Below are 18,636 nucleotides of genomic sequence, written 5' to 3' on the forward strand. Positions count from 1 at the left end.
TGAAATGGAAACGGAATCAAAACTGAGAACAAAATCGAATCTGGAACTATATAACATTGAAGTCGAAGCAGAACCGAAGTTCGAACAGCTGGTACAAAGGCCGGAAACGAGTCCAAGTCCAAGTCGAAACCAAAAACTAAACGCTAAACTGATACTGGCACTAGAATAAAAACTAAGGCAGGGACCGATAAAGCGACCGACAAATGGACCGAAATCAAAGTATTAATGGGATTCGATTTGCCAAGCAATCGGAATTGAACTGAAATGCTTAATTGAAATAAGCAGCAACCTTGCTCAAACCTGTTACTTTTTCTCCCGGCAGTTAAAGGGTTGAGAATATTACCGTGGTAGGCATGCCTGCCGTTAGAGTCGACTAAAGTCCATAAGCGAAGGTTTTAGTGGTGAAAAGAAGAATATTTCCAGGGCAGTAAAATTGTAATCAGAAGGAGCTAGTCTCTGAGCGTACCGGACTACATATGTATGTGTAACACACCCCAAGCCTTCGGGTAGTATTTTTGCATTCAAAACAACAACAACGTGCTACTTTTAACGAATTTCAGAAGACTACAAATAAGAGCGACTTGATTTCCAGAACAAAACAGGAAATCCGCATGCTTTGTAGATCATTCTGTGTAGCATCGTTTAAGATGGGTTAACATCAATTTCATCCTCGCGAGTTTTAGGGCGAAGTTCATGCATTTGCCAGATTTAATAAATTTTTATTTATGCAAACTTGTAAGTATCTTAAGCAAAGTTGTTGAAGAGGTTCTGTAGAGCCCCCAGCGGGTTAGGGGACTTCGAATATACCCGCGGCAGATATGCCTGCCGTAAGAGGCGACTAAAATAACAAACTGATTCAAGAGGTTGTGTAGCGCAACACTCTCAGAGCGCAATTTATAGCTTCTCCAACCCAATTGTCAACCTCACCTACCCGTGGCGAATCCTGTTTCTTTAACAGCCGAGGCTACAGCGACCCTAAATTCCTCTTGGATCTAGGGGGTGAGAGAACGGGTTGGCCTTGAAGGTTCCATGTGGTCATGCTAAATAGTTTCCGAGATGGTCGGGCTAGTATCTTAATGGTGCTTGTTACCGGAACGTACAGGAGCTGTATCCGACAGAGAACCATCAACATCGATAACGCTCCCCAAAAAAACAACAACAACGACATGTCTATGCGATTTTTTGGTGAAAAGTCGATCCGCCCTAGTACACACGATACTTCATTGTTTATTTCGCTGCCTTCAAAAGGAAAAGGTTTAAATGTATATTTGGAAACACGCTGCAACTTTTTTCACAGGAATATTATCTCAACTTTTTTTTACCTCGCTTTTTTAAAACTTTTTACTATTCATTTTCAGTGGAGCATTCTGTTTATATTGGCACCGCAATTTACAACAACGACATGCAAATAAAAAAATGCAATTTATCAGTGGATTTTTGGAAAAATTATTTCTTGCGTGAACGTTTGCAGATTTTTTCAATATTCAACTATAACATTTGGTTGATTCCATTAGTTGAGGTTGGTATTTTTACATTTAATCGCTTTACAGTTAATTTATTTTTATCGCATAAACACAAAAGGTTTTTATTCATATAATGTTGGCGCATATACATATGGGACATTCTAAAACAAAAGACCAGCTGAAAGCTAATTTTGCCCGAAACATTGTTAGCTTATATTGAGAAATTTAGATAAAGTCATAAGCTTTTTGAAACACAGCAATGCGTAGATTATAGACGGATCATTGATCATAGAGCTTATGCTTTCTTCTCCAACACAAGCGAAGTGTTTTGAGACCCGTGAAGTCGAGAACTCGGCTTATCGCGAGATTTTAAGTCTCACGAGCATCTCGACATTCCATATAGTCGCTGTATTAGTTGTATTCCATTTCGAAAGGCTTTGTTTTTTAGACAGCGGTGCGTAGGTTATAGATTGCGTTGATCCCCATTCGAAATAAGAAAATTGCAAAATCTGGTCCCTAAATTTGAAATTTGAGATCTACTCTCTACGCTAAAGTTTTCATCTCATACACAAGCGAGAGTTTCGAGACTCGAGAAATCTAGAGCTCGGCTTCTCGTTTCTCGAATGGCTCGTAAATGTGGCGAGCTTCTCGACATTGAATTTAGGTGCTGTATTGACAGTATTGGCGGCCACCGTGGTGTGATGGGTAGTGTGCTCCGCCTATCACACCGTATGCCCTGGGTTCAACTCCCGGGCAAAGCAACATCAAAATTTTAGAAATAAGATTTTTCAATTAGAAGAAAATTTTTCTAAGCGCGGTCGCCCCTCGGCAGTGTTTGGCAAGCACTTCGGGTGTATTTCTGCCATGAAAAGCTCTCAGTGAAAACTCATCTGCTTTGCAGATGCCGTTCGGAGTCGGCAAAAAACATGTAGGTCCCGTCCGGCCAATTTGTAGGGAAAATCAAGAGGAGCACGACGCAAATTGGAAGAGAAGCTCGGCCTTAGATCTCTTCGGAGGTTATCGCGCCTTACATTTATTTTTTTATTGACAGTATTTATGCACTCTGTCTTTCCTTGTGGTTTTTTTTTTGTTTATATGCCTTTCCAATAATATTTTATTTTTTATTGTAACTTGGGTTATTTAATGCCCGATTGTGTGGCTGTATTTTGATAGTTCAAAACAATATTAACAAGTAAGGAGGCTGAGTTAGGGTGTAACCGAACATTACATACTCAGCTGACAAGCTTTGGAGACAAAATAAGGAAAAATCACAATGTAGGAAAATGAACCTAGGGTAAACCTGGAATGTGTTTGTGTGACATGGGTTTCAAATGGAAGATATTAAAGAGTATTTTAAGAGGGAGTGGGCCATAGTTCTATAGATGGATGCCTTTTCGAGATATCGAGATATGGGTATCAAATGAATGGTGTTTATGAGTATTTTCAAAGGGAGTGGGCCTTAGCTGTATAGGTGGACGCCTTTTCAAGATATCGCTATAAAGGTGAACCAGGGGTGACTCTAGAATGTGTTTTTACGATATGGGTATCAAATTAAAAGTATTAATGAGGGTTTTAAAAGGGAGTGGCCCTTAGTTGCATATATGAGGGCGTTTTCGAGATATTGAACAAAATGTGGACCAGGGTGACCCAGAACATCATCTGTCGGGTACCGCTAATTTATTTATATATCTCATACCACGAACAGTATTCCTGCCAACATTTCAAGAGTTTTTATTTCGCCCTGCATAACTTTTTCATTTCATTATACTTAATATGGTAGGTGTCACACCCATTTTACAAAGTTTTTTTCTAAAGTTATATTTTCCGTCAAATAAACCAATCGAATTACCATGTTGCATCTCTTTTTTCATATTTGGTACAGAATTTTTCCTAATTTTCGATATCCAAAAAGATGGATTGGTCATAGTCGGATTTCGGCCAATTTTTATACCAAGATAAAGTGAGTCCAGATAAATACGTATACTGAGTTTAGTAAAGATATATCGATTTTTAATCAAGTTATCGTGTTAACGGCTGAGCGAAAGGACGGACGGTCGACTGTGTATAAAAACTGGGCGTGGCTTCAACCGATTTCGCCCATTTTCACAGAAAACAGTTATCGTCATAGAGTCTATGCACCTACCAAATTTCACAAGGATTGGTCAATTTTTGTTCGACTTATCGCCTTAAAAGTATTCTAGACAAATTAAATGAAAAAGGGCGGAGCCACGCCCATTTTGAAATTTTCTTTATTTTTGTATTTTGTTGCACCATATCATTACTGGAGTTGAACGTTGACATAATTTACTTATATACAGTAAAGATATTCAATTTTTTGGTAAATTTTGACTTTAACATTTTGTTTTAAGTCGGTGTGTTCGTCATCCGATTTAGCTAACTTTTATTTAACACACAGGAGTAACGTTCCTGCCAAATTTCATCATGATATCTTCAACGGCTGCCAAATTACAGCTTGCAAAACTTTTCAATTACCTTCTTTTAAAAGTGGGCGGCACCACGCCCATTGTCCAAAATTTTACTAATTTTCTATTCTGCGTCATAAGATCAACACACGTACCAAGTTTCATCGCTTTATCCGTCTTTTGGACTTTTTCGGGTTTTCGAAATTTTCGATATCGAAAAAGTGGGCGTGGTTATAGTCCGATTGCGTTAATTTTAAATAGCGATCTGAGATGAGTGCCCAGGAACTTACATACCAAATTTCATCACGATACCTAACAATTTCCTCCAGTTATCGTGTTTACGGGCGGACGGACGGACATGGCTAAATTAATTTCTTTTTTCGCCCAGTTCATTTTGATATATAGAAGTCTATATCTATCTCGATTAGTTTATGCCGTTATGCGAACAAAGTTAATATACTCTGTGAGCTCTGCTCAGCTGAGTATAAAATTTTTTTTGAGATTTTCTCAACATACGTTTCTAGTAAGGCGACAACGTATGCAATGCTTTTTTATATGTTTCGGGACCAGTCAATCCTTTACTCAAACCTGATAAACATTGTTATGTTTTTCTCTATCAAACTACTTGTCTTTCCTCTGTCTAACCTTCTTCCTTTCTTATTTCCTTTCCCCTCTTAATTTTTTAGTTTACATTAATTGGCACATTAAATTTTCCTGTGCCTTTCAGTATTCCCTAAATGTTTCTGCTCTTGCTCTTATCTCAGTCTAACTCTAACTATTACTCTTAATCGTCCTGTTAACCGCTATTTACTACTTTGTCTCAAAGCATTACCTTTATTCTTATTTTTACTTTCACTCTCCATCTTCCTCTTGTTCTCTTTACTGTTCCGACTTCCCTCCAACTTCCTCTACTCTTTCTTACCATTTTCTCTGTTTTCTCTTCTATTATCTTTCGTGTCCCCGTCTCCAACATTACCAAAGCAGTAAAAAAGTAGCAAAATAGTACCAACATTTTTCCCTTCCTACTAATTTCTATATTATTGAAATATATTTCGTACAGCTTATGAATTATTATTTATTAACATAACTTTTAACTTCTTTTCAGTGGATTACAATTGCAACAACATTTGCCTGGAATTATGTGGATATATTCCTAAGCTTGATTTTTCGGTGTTTTGCAATACGTTTTCGTCAAATGCATTGGCGGATTAAACGACACGTCAAAGAGGTAAATTTTCGAAACAAAACAAGTAAGGAAGGCTAAGTTCGGGTGTAACCGAACATTACATACTCAGCTAAGAGCTTTGGAGACAAAATAAGGGAAAATTACAATTTAGGAAAATGAACCTAGGGTAACCCTGGAATGTGTTTGTATGACATGGGTATCAAATGGAAGGTATTAAGGAGTATTTTAAAAGGGAGTGGGCCACAGATCTATAGGTGGACGCCTTTTCGAGATATCGCCATAAAGGTGGACAGGGGTGACTCTAGAATGTGTTTGTATGATATGGGTGTCAAATGAAAGGTGTTAATAAGTATTTTAAAAGGCAGTGTTACTTAGTTTTGTAGGTGGACGCCTTTTCGAGACATCGCCATAAAGGTGGACCAGGGGTGACTCTAGAATGTGTTTCAACGTTATGGGTATCAAATTAAAGATATTAATGAGGGTTTTAAAAGGGAGTGGCCCCTTAGTTGTATATGTGAAGGCATTTTCGAGATATCGACCAAAAGACCAGAGTGATGCAGAATATCATCTGTCGGGTACCGCTAATTTATTTATACATGTAATAACACGAACAGTATTCCTGCCAAGATTCCAAGGGCTTTTAATTTCGCTCTGCAGAACTTTTTCATTTTCTTCTACCTAATTTGGTAGGTGTCACACCTATTTTACAAAGTTTTTTCTAAAGTAATATTTTGCATCAATAAACCAATCCAATTACCATGTTTCATCCCATTTTTCATATTTGATATAGACTTATGGCGTATTTTCATGTTTCGTAATTTTCGATATCGAAAAAGTGGGCGTGGTCATAGTCCGATTTCGGCCATTTTTTACACCAATATAAAGAGAGTTCAGATAAGTACGTGAATTAATTTTAGTAAAGTTATATCGATTTTTGCCCAAGTTATCGTGTTAACGGCCGAGCGGGCAGACGAACGGACGGACATGGCTAAATGAATTTCTTTTTTCGCCCAGATCATTTTGATATATAGAAATCTATATCTATCTCGATTAGTTTATGCCGTTACGGACTACCGTTATGCGAACAAAGTTAATATACTCTGTGAGCTCTGCTCAGCTGAGTATAAAAATACCACATACAGTAACGAACACATAAATAGCAGTGCCAGTTATTTTTAAACGTCGCCAATTTAACACTCCTTTTTTATTTTGGTTAATTTAAGAAAAAACTTCCATGAAAATTGTGATACCATGCCCACCATTCTCGAAATATTTTTTAAAAATTCTTAAAATTCGAAAAAGGTACAAGTTAGCGACCTCGCAAAAATCGTATTGATTATTGATAGCCGTGTGTACATAGAAGTCCACGTAAATGGGGAACCCTTCTGACTGCTATTCAACAAGGAATGCCCTCAGTTCAAGCAGCTTAAGGCCAAGTATTCTCTGGGTAGCCACCGAATATCCGTTTGGTGGTGAGCTAATATGAGAAGGACAGAGTGGTATGATGGTAGTGTGCTTCGCTTACCACCCCGACGATCCTTGGTTCCCGCTCTGGACAAAGCAACATCAAAATTTTAGAAACAAGTTTTTTTAAATAGAAGAAACAGTTTTTAAGCGAATACGCACCTCGGCACTTTGGGTGCATTTCTGTCACGAAAAGCTCTCAGTGAAAACTCATCAAAAAAATGGGAAGAGAAGCTCGTCCTAAAATATCTTCGGAGGTTATTGTGCCTTATATTTATTTTTAAACGGTTTTATTTAGCTTGAGTTGACAGGCAAGGCATTTGTGGTCCGATTTGGCTCATAATTGGAACACATAATACATGCAAGAATAGAAATCGACCCGTTGAAAAAAATCGCCGCTAGGTGGCGCATGGATCGAGATATTCACAAAAATCTTATTTGTGGCCCGATTTGGCTCATATTTGGAACACATAATACATGCAAGAATAAAAAGCGACTTATGAAAAAAATCGCCGCTAGGTGGCGCAATGATCGAGATATTCACAAAAATCGTATTTGTGGTCCGACTTGGCTCATGCTTGGAACGCATAATACATACAAGAATAGAAAGCGACCTATCAAAAAAAATCGCCGCTAGGTGGCGCAAGGATCGAGATATTCACAAAAATCGTATTTGTGGTCCGATTTGATTTGGTCCATATTTGGAACACATAATACATACATGAATAGAAAGCGACCTATGATGCCTGATTTGGCTCATATTTGGAACAAATATTGCATACAGAGGTTTTAGGGACATAGAGGTTTTTAGGGACTTACAGGCGCTGGCATATAGCTCGAAAGGGTGGAAAAGAGCAATAATGATTTCCATTAGAGAAAATTAAAGAACATGCCCTAACGCGAATGTCATATTGCAGGACGTTTACATGCTAAGATCGTCAGAAACCATCACGTATTAGCTAAGCACTGAAAGTTCAGTGGCCCATAGGAGTGTGGATAGACGCTCTTCTTTGTACGCGGATTGACACAATCTTAATTAGGGCCATGGCGATGCTAAGGACAAGAAATTGTCGACCCTCTTTCGGTGATTAGTAGTGAAATATATATTACGATATCTATCAAACAATGCAATTCAGGTTAACACGAGTAACTCACGTGATTTTTACAGAAGAGAACTTTAAAGGCAATATAGTCCGGTATAGGACTACTATCAATTCTAGTAATCTAGTACAACAGCCGTTGTGTCGCCTCCGAAAGAGTAACCTCCAGTAGAATAAGAACATTGGTTTTCGATGAAGTGCTGTTGCAGAGTATAACCGAAGCCAAGCACGTCGGCTGACAGTGCAATATGTTTCTACACATTGCTTGGGATGACGACCAAAGGTTATAAAATCGACTGGGTTGGAGTCAAAGCACAGGGCGACATGGAAAGGCATTGTTGGGGAATAAAATATATCGCTAGAAGGGAAGTACAGCGACCTTGAAGCTTTACTTAATAGGAGAATAGCTGGAACCGGCTTAGTAATAATTAAACCCAAAAAAGATTGTTCAAAGGTTAAGGTCCTGTCAACCCTATTTTGATGCCTATTAGTGCACAGTCACTATGAGACCATGAAACCTGCTGTCAGATTGGCGGAGTGGAGCATGTGGGTAGACTGAATATCAGTTGAATCATGATGGCGGTTACTCCATTATCTATATATATAAAATTCAAATTATGTATGTAGGTATAGACCGAGTTGCGTTTTAAACGGATCGTCCACTCACAACCAAATTTACACAACCCACTAGGAACCTTCCAAGGATGGTCACAGGCTAAAAATAATATCGATATATAAAAGGGGTGCGGCACCTCCCATCCAAAATAATATTTGGTAATACATAACTCTGAAGGTATTCATGATAGAACATTGAAATTCATTAAGGAGTTATATGAGGTCAATCCCTAACACTCCCAAGAAAATGTGGGGTGGGGGATAAGGGGGCGTGGCACCTCCCGTATAAATGGAATTTATCATACTGCATATCTCTGGATGTAGTAATGGTAGGATAATGAAAATTGGTAAGGAGCTATTGGAGGTTAAGTTCTAACACCTCCAGTAAAATGTGGAATCGGGGAAAAGGGGGCGTGGCACCTTCCCTACAAATGTAATTTTTAAGAACTATGGCTGCCGCACAAACTTAGATTATTATAACAGCTAAAGTTTGACTACAGAGTTGTTTGGCTGTTATTCCTTTTGGTTGTTTAGTAATCTTCCGCCGTTAAAACTTTTTTGTTACCAAAGTCTATGCACATCTTCAATCTATATATATATATAATTAAAATTATGAATGTTTGTATGTAGGTATAAATGGGGTTGAGCCCTAAACGGATCGGCCGATCACAACTAAATTTGAATCACCCACTAGAAACCTTCCAAAGATGGTCATAGGCTAAACATAACTTCAATATAAAGAAAGGGAGTGGCACCTACCATACAAATGGGATGTTTGATAAAGCATAACTCTGGAAATATTCTAAGAACATTGAAATCCAGTAAATAGTTAAATTGGATCAATCCCTAACACCACTAGGAAAAGAAGGGGTGAGTAAGAAGGGGCGTGGCACCTCCCATACAAAGGAGTAATGGAAATTGGTAAGGAGCTATATGATGTTAAGTCCTTACAGCGCCAGTAATATGTGGAATTGAAAAAAAAAACAAGACAAATGGGACTTTCAGAACTATGGCTGCCTTAAAAACTTAAGTTATTTCAACACGTAAAGTATGATTGCAGATTTGGGTTTGGCTGTTATTCCTTTAGTATTCTTTTATGTTATCTTTAGGGTTGGTATTTTTGGAGACACCTGGAGGAAGCGGAAAAGACATTTCTGTTTAATTTGATATTAATTGATGTAAGAGCAAAAAGAGAAATCACTGTAGCAGTTGCTTTCTCAGATACCGCGCATACCCTTTGTGTGGTGGACGTACAACTCCGCATTTAAATGACCACTGTCTGCAAACATCTGATACACTGATATGCAACATAAGCAAAGGTCAGGCCAAAGTGAGGGTGTGCAATTTGTGCACCATGACTCATAAACAGTCGCTGCAAGTTTAGACCGAACCCTTAAGAATTTAAGGTGTAATGGTCATCACAAAGGTGGCGCTTTCCTGTTAATTGCTGGAACAGCTGCAGTTGAAGTAAATGCGTGCTTTTTCGTCTATAGACGGCTTTACGTACAACAATTTACTCTCTTTAGAAATATGAGAGGGCATTTTGGCGGAAACACTTCAGCAGCAGCTTATGCTAACTAACTTCTTGAAACTAATTATAGCAAAATTCCTATTTCTTTATTAACAGGTTTGATTTCTTTTCCTGCAAGCTTTTAGAAATTATGATATCACCTGAAGCTTTAATAGCTAATGTTTCTTCCAAATATTGAAACTATCTTTACAAACCATAATTGGCTTTGAGAAAAGGCATTTTAGGCACCTCATTATATTAACACAGTCGTGGAAGAGTCCCAAGCTGTGCATATCCGATTGAGTTTATTAGCTCTTTTGAGCTATCAGAAACATCTCCTCATCGATTGATCCTTAAAAAAAGGGCCCATAATATCATAATATTTATGCTTCGTTATTTCACTTCCTCACGCTTATGTAACGGGAAGGACAAGGCTTTTCATCATAAAACTTTTACGAATGTCATTGAAGTAATTCATTTTATCGGAAAATTTCGAAAACAAAAAAGTTTAAAACCAAGGATTCCATTGATACCAATAAATTTGTATTTTCAATTTTAAATGCCTCAAATTTCCTATTCAATGAAGCTCAAGGACGATCATTAGCTACGAATCAAGGGATTGATGAGCGCAATACAAACTTTTATAGCTTCTAAGCTTCTGCAACTCAATTGTCAACCTCACCTACGCGAGGGGAATCCTGATACAAATATGAATATATCATACAACAACAGACATTAGCTGTAGCAGAAGTCAAACTTACCAACTCATGCTTTCCCATGGCCAGTTACGCGTAGCTTGCATATTTTTATAGAAACGTGGGGTAAAACCCATGGACATAAGCTAGTAAATAATAAAATCATTCAGTGGAATGAGAGCAGTTGCTTTGAATAAAGTACTGTCGACGAGTGTGACTGACGCAAAGCTCCTCGGAGCAAGGCAATAATTATTTGAAGATGCATCACTGGCAAAACCTCAGGGTATAGCCTCAAGATCATGGGTACGATATACAGAATAAAAATTAGATTTAGAGTATTTCTGGTTACAGTGCTTAAGTCGCAGACCAATCTTGGACGATTTGCAATGCGCACGTAGGCAACTAAATAAATAAATAAATGTAAGGCGCGATAACCTCCGAAGAGATCTAAGGCCGAGCTTCTTCTCTTCCAACTTGCGTCGTGCTCCTCTTGCTTTTCCCTACAAATTGGCCGGACGGGACCTACATGTTTTATGCCGACTTTGAACGGCATCTGCAAGGCAGATGAGTTTTCACTGAGAGCTTTTCATGGCAGAAATACACCCGGAGCGCTTGCCAAACACTACCGAGGGGCGACCCCGCTTAGAAAAATTTTCTTCTAATTGAAAAACCTTATTTCTTTAGAAATTTTAATTTTGATGTTGTTTTGCCCGGGGTGTGAACCCAGGGCATACGGTGTGGTAGGCGGAGCACGCTACCATCACACCACGGTGACCGCCACGTAGACAACTAATATTAGTAGAATAGACAGTCAGGCACACACTGGCGAGAACGTTTCACAGTAACAAAGTAATTCAGTCCCGCAACAAAGAGAAATCGAGAGGGATGCGAGGATATTAACAAGATAATTAGAGTTGAAAAAAAAGATTTTAAATAAAGTGGGAAGGCTTAGATATAGGTGGCGATTCTACGGTTGAGAGTTTCTATGGGGAACATAGCATCGGATTCTTGCTTCGATTACAGTTTCGAAGTATAGTTCAGGTGGAGGTATTCGCCATAAGTTTTCGCGCGGAGATAAACCTACAACGTGGATACAACAATGAAATCATCGTGGTACTAAAGGCTGGTTTTCTACTGTGCGGAGAGACAGAATTGCCTCTTGGCTACATGCACCATTCGGCTAGCTTGGACTCCGAATGCAGCCGGGTGTATGCAAATAAGCAAGCAGTCGACATGAAGAGAAAGGCAAGTCCTGCAAGGTTCATAAGACCTGTACCCTTTATAGAAATAGCAACTTGGACAATACAGAAAAAGCTCAGTATAAAACAAAGTAATACAAAGTTATGATAAATATGTCCGGAAGCAACATGACAATGATCACAGTGGTACTTATAGCTCACCGCAGACTCAAAAGCGACATGCATAAACTAAGACATCTCTTTGATGAAATTTCAGCGCTTATTTCTCTCGCATACGATGCCATTGAAAGTAGGCGCATATAGTCCTAAAAATCGATTACCATAGAGAATCTACTCTAACTCTACAGGCCTTTAAGTCGCAGTGTTTTATCTAAAAGTTATTATATTTAACCGTATTTATTCAGGCATGCTTAACCAACGAAACGATATCATTTCGTTACGATAATCAACGTTAATAAACGAAACGAAGTCATTTCGTTTCGTTTATTAACGTTAAGATCGTCAAATTAACGAAATGATTTCGTTTCGTTTTCTGCCATATCAAAACGAAATCAAATCGTTTATGTTGATTATTAATTTCAAACTATGCTGGCAAAGCTGATTGATGGCGGAGTCATTAAAGGTGAAAGCATTATCCAAGCTGATTGCAACTTTTCTCATGAATTTTGACGTTAACGTTAACGAAAGCTTTTCGTTTCGGTTAAAAACGAGATACAATTTATCTTGATAATTTCTTTATCGATAATATTTCGAAGTGTTTCAACGGAAACGGTGGAAATTTTTTGATAAACGATTAGCTTAACGTTAAGGTGCATCCCTGTATTTATTTCTTTCTCTTAGTACATGCGACCGGATTTCTGGCGTGAGGTGCGTTACGATTTTATGGCTTTAGTCGATGTGCTACGTCTTTTTGATGATGGTCTATCAATGCTGATACTCGTGTCCTGCTGTAATAATCTCTATTTTATATGCGTGCAAATATTTCACAGCTTCACGTAAGTCTTGGTCTGTCCATTAAAATATTTGATATCCTTACGTTTTTTTACTTACTTTTTTGAAGCAATTGTGGATAAATCATAATTCTGATTTACGCTAGAAAAATTTCCGTTAAAAAGTTTTTTAGCTTTTGACCTTTTTAATGATATTTCATAATTTCTGCATATCTTCACACATAGCAGTAACATTATTATGGCTTTCATGTCTTGCAAATAATGAACAAAAAGGTTAGACAGACGAAATCACTAATGCCGATAACGATTTTAATGCAAGCCAATTTCAATTTTGATACATGAGAGTATCGAGAATCGAGTTATAACTGATTTAAGATTTGGAGTCCAAGTTGACTGTCATGTTGTTGAGATGGATGCAGGGACGGAAAATAATTATTTTTTTTTTAAAATCCGGAAATAATTTTTATCTTGATCCAAACATATTAAAAGTCCAAAATTAATAGTTTTGCAAGGAATTATATTATAAAAGGAATAACAGTTTTGGCGCTTGGCTGGATGTGCTTTCTTTCACTACGAATGTGCGAGCTTAGTATGGTTTCGCAAAAGTCCTTAAAGCCTTGTTCATCTCTTCGGAATGTTAGGCAAAAAACAAGATATAGTCGCAAAGTGCACATAATACTTTTAAAGGACCTCCTTTAAGCTTTTTTTTTTAAATAACTAAAGCTTTGAAAGTTTCTTTATCATCATTAATTGACGCTTAAGCGACTCTGACCTTTTCGTAACAAGTCATGATAGCTAACCCTAATTCGCAACCAAACACTCGGAGTGTTTGCCAAACACTGCCGAGGGGCGACTCCACTTAGAAAATTTTTCTTCTAATTGAAAAACCTTATTTCTAAAATTTTGATATTGTTTTGCCCGGGGTGTGAACCCAGGGCATACAGTGTGGTAGGCGGAGCACGCTACTATCATACCAGGGTGGCCGTTTACAAATTAGTTCCTTAACCTGCATTAATACTGCCGTCTGTTTGGGATTTAAAGTAATTTTATAATACTTTTAAATCTTATTCCTTATTTTCGCTGCAACAGCTTTACTGAGCAATAAATAACATTTTATTTATTACTTTTTTCTTCGACTCCCCCTGCTTGTCAATAGGACTCGTGATAACTTTGCCAAAGAGATTTATTTTTGGTTTTCATTACTTTTCGTATTGGTGCGTATTCTAACGATGATGCTTTTAACTGGCGCTGTGCATGATGAAGCAAATCAAATAATGTCGACAATGTATGAAATACCAACGAAGTTTTGGTGCGTTGAAGTGAGTAAGAACTTTTGCCTTGACTATTTTATAAATTTTTATACCCAGCTGTGCTTGTACACAGGATATTATAACCTTGATTGGATAGCGGTTGGTTATACAGGTATAAATGAGGCGATATAGACTTTCATATATCAAAATCATCAGTATAGAAAAACAGTTTTGTTAGGCCATGTCCGCCCGTCCGTCTGTCCGTCCGTTAACACGATAACTTCAGCAAATCTTCAACAAATTCGGTATATGGGCTTATCTGGACCCATAATAGATTGATATTGAAAATGCACGGAATCAGACGATAAAAACTTCCACTTTTTCAATATCGAAAATGTAGAAGAATGGAAAAAATTAGATAATTCAAAAACTATAGCGGTATTCATTATGAAATTTGATAGGTTGATTGGTTTTATGACGCAAAATATAAATTCCAAAAAATTTTGGAATATGGGCGAGTAGGTAATTATTTTCATATTCTTTGAATTTAAAAATTCAATATCTTTATTTTTATACTCAGCTGAGCAGAGCTCACAGAGTATATTAACTTTGTTCGCATAACGGTAATCCGTAACGGCATAAACTAATCGAGATAGATATAGACTTCTATATATCAAAATGATCTGAGCAAAAAAAGAAATTCAGATAGCCATGTCGGTCCGTCCGTCCGTCCGTCCGTAAACACTACAACTTGAGTAAATTTTGAGGTATCTTGATACCTGGGTACCCATCTCAGATCACTATTTAAAATGAACGAAATCGGACCATAACCACGCCCACTTTTTCGATATCGAAAATTTCGAAAAACCGAAAAAGTGCTATAATTCATTACCAAAGACGGCTAAAGCGATGAAACTTGGTAGGTGCGTTGACCTTATGACACAGAATAGAAAATTAGTAAAATTTTGGACAATAGGAGTGGCACCGCCCACTTTTAAAAGAAGGTAATTTCAAAGTTTTGCAAGCTGTAATTTGGCAGTCGTTGAAGATATCATGATGAAATTTGGCAGGGACGTTACTCCTATTACTATATGTGTGCTAAGAAAAAATTAGCAAAATCGGATTACGAACACGCCCACTTAAAAAAAAATTTTTTTTAAAGTCAAATTTTAACAAAAAATTTAATATCTTTACAGTATATAAGTAAATTATGTCGACATTAAACTCCAGTAATGATATGGTGCAAAAAATTACAAAACTAAAAGAAAATTTCAAAATGGGCGTGGCTCCGCCATTTTTCATTTAATTCGTCTAGAATACTTTTAATGCCATAAATCGAACAAAAATTTACCAATCCTTTTGAAATTTGGTAGGTGCATAGATTCTATGACGATAACTGTTTTCTGTGAAAATGGGCGAAATCGGTTGAAGCCACGCCCAGTTTTTATACACAGTCGTCCGTCTGTCCTTCCGCTCGGCCGTTAACACTATAACTTGAGCAAAAATCGACATATCTCTACTAAACTCAGTTCACGTACTTATCTGAACTCACTTTGTATTGGTATAAAAAATGGCCGAAATCGGACTATGACCACCAATTTTTCGATATCGAAAATTACGAAATATGAAAAAAGAGATGAAACATGGTAATTGGATTGGTTTATAGACGCAAAATAAAACTTTAGAAAAAACTTTGTAAAATGGGTTTGACAGCTACCATATTAAGTAGAAGAAAATGACAAAAGTTCTGCAGGGCGAAATCAAACGCCTTTGGAATCTTGGCAGAAATACTGTTCGTGGTATTACATATATAAATAAATTAGCGGTACCCGACAGATGATGTTCTGGGTCACCCTGGTCCACATTTTGATTGATATCTCGAAAACGCCTTCACATATACAACTACCACCACTCCCTTTTAAAACTCTCATTAATACCTTTAATTTGATACCCATATCGTACAAACACATTCTAGAGTCACCCCTGGTCCACTCTTATGGCGATGTCTCAAAAAGGTGTCCACCTATAGAAGTAAGGCCCACTACGTTTTGAATAATCATTAACACCCATATCGTACAAACACATCCTAGAGTCACTTCTGGTCCACCTTTATGGAGATATCTCGAAAAGGCGTCCACCTATAGAACTATCGCGCACTCCCTTTTAAAATACTCTTTAATACCTTCCATTTGATACCCATGTCATACAAACACATTCCACGGTTACCCTAGGTTCATTTTCCTACATGGTGATTTTCCCTTATTTTGTCTCCAAAGCTCTCAGCTGAGTATGTAATATTCGGTTACACCCGAACTTAGCCTTCCTTACTTGTTTTAAATTGTAATTGTTCCAAATTTTTATTTCTATATTTCTATCTTTTGATATTACATATATAAAAGTAATCAAAAATTTTCTTTTTGATGCAATAATTTAAAAAATAACTTTAATATATAATTTCTAATTTTAAAAAAGTTGGCACGTGTTAATTATAATTATAAACCCTACAGGGCGTAGCACCACCTACAGTTAGAAGAAGATAATTTGGAAGTTTAAAAACCCGTAAATCAAGAGCCGTTAAAGATATTCCTTATTATTTTATTTACTAATATTATAGTTTAAGACCATCAGAACCTCTTAGTAGACTATTTAGAGATGTATCTTAACTAACAGATATTTAATAATCAAATTATTTTATTCAATAGCAGTTTAAACCTAAATTTATTTGACGAACAATCAATTTCTATAGAATACAGGAAATTAAACTCACACATTTCCCTAGCAATTGGAGAAATAGAAGAATAAATCGTTCTGAATCTATCCAACCAGAAAAAATAGTGACATCGAAGGGTTCGCGATGGTATAATGAACCGTATGCATTCTAAAAGATAGGGCGAGTCAGCCGCCATTGATGATATCGTATAAAGATGTCAGTGATAGCATTGATCTTCTGCTAACTAATGATTTCAGGTTAATAAAAAGACACCTAGAACTGTATGTTGGAACAGGATCGTGAAAACGCAAAGACCGGAGAGCAAATCGCGAAAAAATATTTTTTTAAATACCCCTCAAGTCGGCCTATATGGCAAGCATTGTACGGCCTCCAAATGAATAAAGCACATTCTAGTTTAGACCGCACTAGGGTTGTAAATAATAGTTTTAAAATATAAGGAACACTAAAACTCATACTGAAGCGACGAATGAACGCGAGTGTGGAATAAGACTTCGCAATGACATAATTAATCTGACTGTGAAATAGAAACTTAGCATAAAAGACTAGATTAAGATCCCGTATTTTATCAACAACCCTCAGCGTAGAGTCCCCATTATGATTAGAAGCAGGAAGAACATTTTGATTTTCAGCAAAGGTAATACTAAAATATTTACTTATATTTAAAAGCAGATGATTCTCGATACACTAGTCTATTACGTTATCAAGATCCGCTTGGAGCATAGTGGACTCAGATTGAGTCGTGTTTGATTCAAAAATCTTCAAGTCATCAGCATACAGAAAGAATTTAGCATACCTGAAACAATGACGTATGTCATTAATAAAGATAACAAATAATAGGGGTACCAACACACTCACTTGGGGTACACCAGAGATGGCAGTAAACGACCATGAATAGATACTATCCACCACAAAATACAACTACGATCTGCAAAGTAAGACCTCACCCAACATAGTATACTATAATGGAAGCCCAAACCAACAATTTGGATATCAGTAATAAATAGTTCACTTTGTCACAAGCCTTCGAAATGATGATAATACCTAACGGATTAATACCCTCCAAAGGCCGCCCGACCAGCGCGAGGAGCGCATTCGTATAACGCACGTATTTTTTTGTTTTTCGCGAGTTGTTGATAGGCGGAGGTTGGTTAAGCATCGAGATCTAAAACTGCACAACTACAGAATAAAAATCATAAGCTGAGTACTATACATAACAGTTAGAAATTATAAATATAGATACTACATTGCTAAATAAGTGAACATTTTTAGATTATCTGATTTTTTTTTGTTACGAGTAAAGATTGGATAAGACACTTTTCTTTGTGGTAAAAAGAAATACCGGTATATATAGTATTATTTTTATACTCAGTTGAGCAGAGCTCACAGAGTATATTAAGTTTGATTGGATAACGGTTGGTTGTACATATATAAAGGAATCGAGATAGATATAGACTTCCATATATCAAAATAATCAGGATCGAAAAAAAATTTGATTGAGCCATGTCCGTCCGCCCGTTAACACGATAACTTGAGTAAATTTTGAGGTATCTTGATGAAATTTGGTATGTAGGTTCCTGAGCACTCATCTCAGATCGCTATTTAAAATGAACGATATCGGACTATAACCACGCCCACTTTTTCGATATCGAAAATTTCGAAAAACCGAAAAAGTGCGATAATTCATTACAAAAGACTGATAAAGCGACGAAACTTGGTAGATGAGTTGAACGTATGACGCAAAATAGAAAATTAGTAAAATTTTGGACAATGGGCGTGGCACCGCCCACTTTTAAAAGAAGGTAATTTAAAATTTTTGCAAGCTGTAATTTGGCAGTCGTTGAAGATATCATGATGAAATTTGGCAGGAACGTTACACTTATTACTATATGTACGCTTAATAAAAATTAGCAAAATCGGATAAGGACCACGCCCACTTTTAAAAAAAAATTTTTTTTTAAAGTAAAATTTTAGCAAAAAATTTAATATCTTTACAGTATATAAGTAAATTATGTCAAGATTCAACTCCAGTAATGATATGGTGCAACAAAAT

General features: G+C 36.9%; 1 protein-coding gene and 1 long non-coding RNA gene across 4 annotated transcripts in view; one reads left to right on the forward strand and one right to left on the reverse strand.

Annotated features, from left to right (window-relative positions):
• LOC137252094 (uncharacterized) overlaps nt 1-18,636 on the reverse strand; it is a 150,025-nt gene that overhangs the window by 38,180 nt on the left and 93,209 nt on the right. The gene's annotated exons all lie outside the window — the stretch shown is intronic.
• The window catches only part of LOC137252093 (gustatory receptor for sugar taste 64c-like), a 41,712-nt gene that overhangs the window by 6,782 nt on the left and 16,294 nt on the right, over nt 1-18,636 (forward strand). The window contains exons 4-7 of the mRNA XM_067787316.1: nt 1,359-1,519; nt 4,992-5,114; nt 12,496-12,650; nt 13,762-13,924. Coding sequence (XP_067643417.1) covers nt 1,359-1,519; nt 4,992-5,114; nt 12,496-12,650; nt 13,762-13,924 — 602 coding nt within the window. The remainder of the gene's footprint in view (nt 1-1,358; nt 1,520-4,991; nt 5,115-12,495; nt 12,651-13,761; nt 13,925-18,636) is intronic.

This window comes from Eurosta solidaginis, chromosome 5 (assembly GCF_040869045.1).
Source record: "Eurosta solidaginis isolate ZX-2024a chromosome 5, ASM4086904v1, whole genome shotgun sequence".
In the NCBI taxonomy this organism is placed as follows: Eukaryota; Metazoa; Arthropoda; class Insecta; order Diptera; family Tephritidae; genus Eurosta; species Eurosta solidaginis.